Source organism: Galendromus occidentalis, unplaced genomic scaffold (genome assembly GCF_000255335.2).
Source record: "Galendromus occidentalis unplaced genomic scaffold, Mocc_1.1 scf7180000077524, whole genome shotgun sequence".
NCBI classification, from domain to species: domain Eukaryota; kingdom Metazoa; phylum Arthropoda; class Arachnida; order Mesostigmata; family Phytoseiidae; genus Galendromus; species Galendromus occidentalis.
The window spans coordinates 1,205,696-1,213,311 of NW_003805512.1; the positions used below are offsets into that span (position 1 = coordinate 1,205,696).

Sequence of the window (7,616 nt, forward strand, 5' to 3'; positions counted from 1 at the left end):
AACCTGCGACTCATTCCGAATACGATCTCCCCATCACTCGTATAAACTCCGTGACGATGTCGACGGCGATTTAGGTGAGCGGTGCCCCTTGGATTTACTAGATGGCATGCGGACGAGTTTGAACTGAGCCTGGCCTGCGTCGATCTCCATGTCCGGCAGAGGTTTCATCGATTCTCCAAGTAATGCTTTCAAGGTGGGTGAAACTTCGGGCGGATGATATTCTCGGACTCGCAAGTTCACAACTTCCAGGCTGAAATCCAATTGGCTTCTCGCTGCCTCGAGATAACGTTTTCTCGCCATTTCTCTGAGGAGTCGCTTCGGGTTGTGGCTGTCGGCCAGGGGATGTACCGCCGAAGTTCCTAGTTCGTTATTGAGAATCATAGAATAGGGTAGAAGATCCCAGTTCTCTGTTTCATCGTCGAATACGATACGAGAGAGTATCTTCGCTTTTTCTTGAATGGGAATGAAGTTCTCGATAATCATGTACTTCAGTTTCAATTCTTTGGTGAGATCGTGTTGGGTGGCCTCGATCTCTCGCCGTTCGCGGTTGTGTTCTTCCGTGAGGTCTTTGATGTCGATTCTGGCAGCTTGAAGTTTCCCGTAGAGTTTCCTAAGCTTCTTTGTCTTCGAATCGACCTCTTGTTGCAGACTTGTGTAGTCTTCACGTATTTCCGATGCACTCTCTTCGTGCAGTTCGAGCTTTTTTATCATTTCTCTCTCTATGCGCTTCTGCTCGGCTATCTCCCGTCTCTTTCGTTCTAGGGCTCGCTCCTGCTCGTTCGTATGCTCTATGATATCTTTCCCGCCCAATAATTTACTTTCGAGAGCAGCGACCTTCGCAGCCAATTTCTCCGTGTACTCGACCTCGGCCGCGTCCGGGCTCGTGGGACCGCAGCCCTCGGCGGAGCTGTCTGAATTTATCGACGTTCGGCTGACTGCGCTGCGAGACTTGACTTTCCGTTTGCCTTTCTCTGCGAGCTGCATCTTCAATTTCGCGATCTCGGACTGGAACTCCCTCAGGAGCGCATCCTTGGGGTCCTGATTGACTTTCGGCTTGTTCTTGATATGCTTTGCCCGACTCGCGTAACGGAGCGTCGTCAGGGTTTCCTCGTAGTTCCAATGCGACGGACCAATGTTGGCGATCATTATGGTTTTAGCATTGCCTCCTAGGGAGTCTTCGAGGAGTCGAGTCAATTTGGAGTCCCTATAAGGAACGTGAGTTGATTTTCCGTCGACCAAGCTCGAAATCACGTTGCCCAGAGCCGATAAACTCAGATTGATCTTTATCGCCTCTTTCTGCGTCGTCCCCTGGGCATTGGTTTTGCTCTGACGCTCCGATCCGGCCAAGTCAACAAGGTTCAGTTTCCCGACTCTGATTGTTGGCGCGCAGTCGGTTTTCTCATCGAGATCGCTGTGTTCCACCGTTATTATGAATATTGCATGAGACCTCGAACTGTGGAGATTCATGTTCGTTCGTCCGACAGCTCTATTCTGGTTTCCCACCGTCATCACGCGTTCGATTTCCTGGACGGATTTGCATAGAAACGAACTGAGATCCCTGACGTGGACACCGGTGTCAGGACGCTCTTTGAGCTCGAGTTTCTTGCTTTGATCCTTCGCGATGAGATCCCGTATCTCCTCCTGGTAAATTTCCAGATACGATGCCCGAACGAGGTATTGCTTGTTCCGAGATTTCTGTATGTGACCGAAGATGTGTTCGAACGAGTTCGGTATGACTCCGCGCTTCTCGGGGTCGGTACGTATACCTTCCATGGTGTAGGTTTTCCCAGTGCCAGTCTGACCGTAAGCGAAAATTGTCCCGTTGAAACCTTCGAGCACAGAGTCTACCAGGGGTTGGAACGTTTCACTGTAGAGACGTTTCTGAGGCGCTCGCTCATCGTAAACCGCGTCAAAAGTGAACTGTTTCGGTTCATCGTCGGCTCCTTTTCTTATTTCGATGCTTCCTCGCTCGGGGTTCATCTCCACCACTCGCCGGTGGTGGGATTCCGACTCCTTGTCGCTCATCGGGCGACATCGCACGATGACTCTGACCGATTCCGATGCGGTTCCTTTGGCGCTCATCTTCCTCGGCTCCTCAAATATCGTGCAGAGTCACACCGACATCGATCCGATGGATGCGAAATCACGGTTCCGAATCATTCATTCGGATGGCGGCTTCGGGCTTCACTTGTTGCGAGGCCGACTTTCTCGAGGGACCCTGCCGAACTTCACACTGTCTGGTTCCGGGCGCACTTCAAGGCATTGCATTTGATAGGCAGGAAATTTCTGACCCCAGCGCGATGGTTCCGTGTCATTCGATCGGGGCGAGGTGACAGCGTGACTCAGCTGGAGCCAGCTGAGTCGTAACTCGGAGAGAGTTCGTTGCCATGGCTTATGGGGGAGGGTACAGACAACCTCAAACTATCGAGTCCGAGAGGCGCTCGCTTTCGAAACTCGAAGCGATCTTATGAACATACTCGCATCGTGATACCCGCAGAATTCACTCCGCCGTCGTAAGCCATCAAGGAGTCGATGCCTCAGCTTGATATCAGAACAGCGATCTATACCCAAAACTATTTTATTCCATTCGGATGGATGGGCGTCGATTCGACTTCTCATTTTTCAATTCTCAGAGCTCACTATTCACATCCCAACGATTGACGTCTTTGCTTGGGTGGTCATCCATCCCAGTCATTCTGATGGGTCGACGGATTCCGAAGGTTCTGGATTAGCAAAGATCTCTCACATTTCAAAATCATCGCCATTGTGAAATCGCTGATCAATCGGACATTCCATACCATCTTCAGAATGGGGACGGCTGCCCCTTCCGGTACGATTTCCGAAGGATCCGGGGACGGCATATCAGCAACAGGTGAAGGGCTTGGTTCCGGAGCTAGTTTCTCTGAAGAGGTCCGTTTCAAGAAAGAGGGCAGAGTCACATCTAGGAGGAAAAGCCGCTGTGTACTCCGAGCGAGGCAAACTGTCTATCATGACCCCCCCACTCGAGAATCTCGTATGCCGATCAGGCGTTGGATACGTACTGTAATAGTCCTCCGAATGAGCCGCTCCTGGTGACAATTTGATTGAATCAGAATGGTGACACTTCTAACGATTGCGGATAGCCACTCGAATCACTCGGAGGGCGGATTCGAGTAGTTGTACCCACCGAGTCTAGATCCCCTTGTCGAGGAAGGCTTCTCCGAATCGTTCTCGATCGGGACACCTGTAATCTCTACTGAAATGAGGCACGGCTCTTCTTCTATCGGTGAATACAATACCATTACAGGGATTCCAGGAATCGAGAATGTCGAGCTTGTATACCCGGTGAGGTTTTCCTAGCCGGAAGATCGTAGGTATGCTGATCTTTCTCGGCCGCTAGGAGTCGGTCTCTCTCTACCGGAGCCTCACGCACGTTCTTCGACGTCGTCGGGGTGGGAGCGGCTCCGCTCTTTGCCGCCAACTGGAATCAAATGGATAAAGGGCTGTTCTAGCCATTTCCATGTCGAAATCCAATTCAGATAGTCCTCGGATTTTTGGGGACGAATCCGAGACCTGTGGAGACATCTCCATAGGATTAAGCTTGGTTCCTGCGGTCGGCGCGCGAGTGTTCTCCGCTACCGGGGATTTTCTTGAACGTGGGATTTCCTTCCCCTCAATCAGCTCGGCTCGCTCCGCTTCCCCCAACCGTTTAGTTCCCCCCTCCTGAAAGTCGGTATAGATCACGCTGCTTCATTCAGACTCCTCGGATCGTGCATCCAGGGCGTGAAAGTATTCGTATTAGCCCCGAGGGGATAACGAGTCGGATTCCGACCTCTGGCACACTTGGGGACGTGCGATCTGGTCGATTCGACAGATCGTTGGCTCCCTGGAAAGTATTATGCCGGAACATCAGAACCGCCCAGAATCAGATAACGGAAGTTTCTCGGGCCGCTCGAGCTCGGGTAGGAATCCGTTATACCTTTGAAGAATTCACTGTCTCACTCGACTTTGGGCTCTTCGTTGCGCCGGGGATGCTTGCAGCTCTGACTCCCTCCTTCGTCGGGGGTGCTTTTCCGATTTCACGGAGCTCGACATCGTTCTTTGATCGCTGAGTTTTTTTCACCTGGAGGAATATCAGAGCGGGAAATAGGATAGGAATCCGACGATCGGAGATCTACACGGCCCAGGCGCACAAAAAGAGAGCGCTCAAAAACCCCGAAATTCGCATGCGAGCGAGAGACATCGAAGAACTTTTCATGGGAAACGATCCTTCAATAGATCGATAGTCGCAGCTCTCAACGCGTATCGCTCGATGGGGCCCCAATTCGTCTATCCAGTTTCAAGCTCTTTCAGAACCTGATCTGAGCTTACATTGACACACTTCTGGATAATTCTCGAGCTCGAGTAGATCCCTCAACCCCCTGCTGTAAATTGTTGCGCAAAGAGTCCGTAATAAGGCTGCTTCATCGTGAAGCTCTCCTGAAAAGCTTATACGGGAGGGGGAGTCAACCGGGCCTCCAGAGCTATTTTGAGGTATGACGCTCAGCCTCGAATCCCGTCAAGGAAGTTAGGTATTCCGTCTGGAGGCGCTCCGCCTCCCTCAGTGACCAATGCTCCGTCTGAGCCTCACGGTCGCTCTGAGCATGTCCTCCGAGGGGATCCTGAGTAACAGCCGGAGTTCGTCAGGTGCATGGACAGTGGAGCATTGTGATGCTTAAAACTCTACTTGATTGATTGGGAAGAATGACCCAAGCGGTGGGATCCTTATACTCGGATAGACCGCTGCGTCATATCATCGTGAAAGTGCGGCGATGGTCTATCAACGCACAGGAAGAACATGAGGAGTCTTTGAATGTCCGCACTCACTTCGGGAACGATGTCGACTTCCTCGTCTTTTCGGAGGAGTTTCTCAGCCGTCTGCGGGGTATTTCCAGGTAGAACCGAGATCCAATCATGCAACCGCTAGGGACCAAGTTCCCCAACTGAAATTACCTCCACGTTGTCCCGCCTGACTCCTTCCTCGAAAGCGCTGGTTATTCCAGTTGCGAGTGCCATCTCCGCCCGTTCCTCTCGGGTCATATTCTGCGGGAAATGCAGGATTCCTGATCATACTGGAAGAGGGCTCGTGGAGAAGAGCTTGGATCACAGGGCGATCCTCATGAGATTATTCATGTGTCATGGCCACATATCTATCTATCTATCTTTTTCTATATATAAAAGCGAATGTATGTGGGTCTGTGGGTGACCTATAGACTCCCAAACCGCTGAACGGTTCGTCGTAAATTTTGGTCTGATGGTCCACCGGGCTCTTTGGCCCCGCCCTCGGGGCTTGCCCGGCCTGTGGCCTCGGTCGGACTCGCCCCTGTGACCGGGCATCTCATGCTAACTGCAGCGATGCGGTAGGGGTATGTCATGAGCTAGAACGATCGGTTTCTCTCATGTCTCTGCGTTGCTCCTCTGTTTGTTGCGCACGGGCTTCAGCGGTCCGTAAACGCTTCGCAGCTAATCTAGTCTGCCTTTGTTCCGACGTTTCTACAGGATGAGAGCTCCTCTTTTGCTGAGCTCTACGTGTGGAGCGACCAAGCAATGCTTTTCTGGGAGGCATTGTCGTTCACTGCTCCAGAGAGGGTGAGAATCAGCTCACTTGAGTTAGGACGATCACCCGAAGACCTATCGTACTCACAGCCGCAAGTGTATTTCAAAAAGTACTTCATTATTCAAACTCGTCAAAACTTAGTTTCGGAGTTCTCTCGCGAAAGAAAAGCTCACTCCCTTTCCCCTTTGAATCAGCCTATCAGAACCTGCAGCCCTTGAAGGAAAGAACAAACCAATGATATTCTTCCGATATGAATATCAGTGACAGGACTCGAGAGAATTATCGTTGAGAGTCTTCAATTCAATAAACGCATGGGTGTGCAGGCTCATTTGCTTAATCCTGTTTGGTAATCCGTAATCTGTGACCCTCCTATACATGACTCGAACACCTCAAAAATCTATCGTCTCGCCGCGCTTCCCATCTTCACTATGACGCCGGAAATTCGGAGAACCATCATTTAATTATAGCGGCCTCAATATTGGCTACTCCTCGGCCTCCAGAGTTCTCTCCTCTTCCATTCCGGATACGGACTCCTCCATTATCCTCGAAGGCAGTAGTGGGGATGCGGACTCCTCCATAATCCCCGCAGGCAGTGGTGTCAATTGGCTGCACATGACGCATCCGGAACACTTGCCCACCCAGCGCCTGAGTGACCGCTGATGACAGTCCCTGTCTTCTCCCGGGCTCCTGCGCAAATCGCCCCCACGGACAGTGAAAACATATAACCTGGGTCCTCCCCTCGTTGGATGGGTCGTCACTCTCAACTTGATTGCCGGCCCCGGCCCGTGCCTAATCCATTCAGCTTTCACGGAGGAGCACGCAGCTAACCGGGGATGCCGCGAGAGCACGTCATTGATCTGCTGCGACCCATACTCCACACCTCCTCCACTCCAGAAACATAAACGTTCTTCTTGGGCCGATTCTTGCGACATCCCTTGGGAATCCTGTCGGCAATACCGATTCTTCTGAAAGCACTTTCCAGAGCAACGTTCGTGGAATTGAATCAAGCTCCCAATGACGAATGACGAAGCACCCTCTCGAACAGAAAATTCCAACGACGAAGCGCCAATACTGTCACCAAACTGTCACCAAATACTGTCACACACCCCTGGATATTGAGAGAAAACACTGGCCAATGTTCCCTACACGTCGTCAGGGGAAGACCGTGAAATCCGGGAGCGACCCGGTGAGTCCGCACTGCGTGGCGGTACGAGCCTAACAGACTTGGAAACCACCGTTGGCCCTAGCCAACGGCGTGGTACTTTTTGGTTGCGAGGCGAAGGAACTTACTCACTCGACTTCGGGCCACCCTGGAAGCTTCCCCCGACGACTATTTATTGCGGAATACCAAATACAGATCATATAGTTTTCCCCTCCCGATGGAGCAGTCGCTGAAAACCGACAACGACGGCAAGAGCTATCGCGGGATCGGACTTCGGTCCGCGACAGTCCCCGGCGAATCCTAGAAGCTTGAAATGAGAGGATTCAGGTGCTTCGTGCGTGTGTGTGTTGTTCCATGCTTCGGGGGGCCCTCGGTCACCAATACTCCAACTTGTTGCAATAGCTTGTTGAATCTCGCCGAAAACTGCCCCCTACATTTATGAAAACTACCCCTGCTATTAAGAGTGATGATCGTATGGTCCCGCCCGCCTTTTTGTTCCTTTCCGTGCTAATTCCTTTGCTGATTCCCGTTCGGGTCCGAATCGGGTTAGTTTTCCCTATTCGGGCTTATCCTCCTCAATATTTCCCCGTCCCCCACTCCCTTCCACCGCTTCTGTGTCCACATTTCCCCGTGCGGCGGCAGTCCGAAGATTCGCCTTGGTCTGAACGGGCACCCACTTAGCCACTCTCCATTTTCCCTATTCTACCTGTTTCGAACGACGAAGCACCAGCTTGAACACGATAATTTCTGTTTTTGGTGGAACGGTAAATCGCTGACACAGAGCAACCCCCCTGGAACCTTCGCGGAATCCGGCTGGACCATCAGACCAAAATTGACGACGAACCGTTCAGCGGTTTGGGAGTCTATAGGTCACCCACA

At 51.8% G+C, this 7,616-nt stretch overlaps 1 protein-coding gene across 1 annotated transcript; it reads right to left on the reverse strand.

The window, feature by feature from the left end:
- Window positions 1-33: 33 nt before the first annotated feature.
- On the reverse strand, window positions 34-2,082 carry LOC100900365 (kinesin-like protein KIF3B). The gene has a single exon (XM_003747719.1). The coding sequence runs from the start codon at window positions 2,080-2,082 to the stop codon at window positions 34-36; it is 2,049 nt and encodes a 682-aa protein (XP_003747767.1).
- Window positions 2,083-7,616: the final 5,534 nt, after the last annotated feature.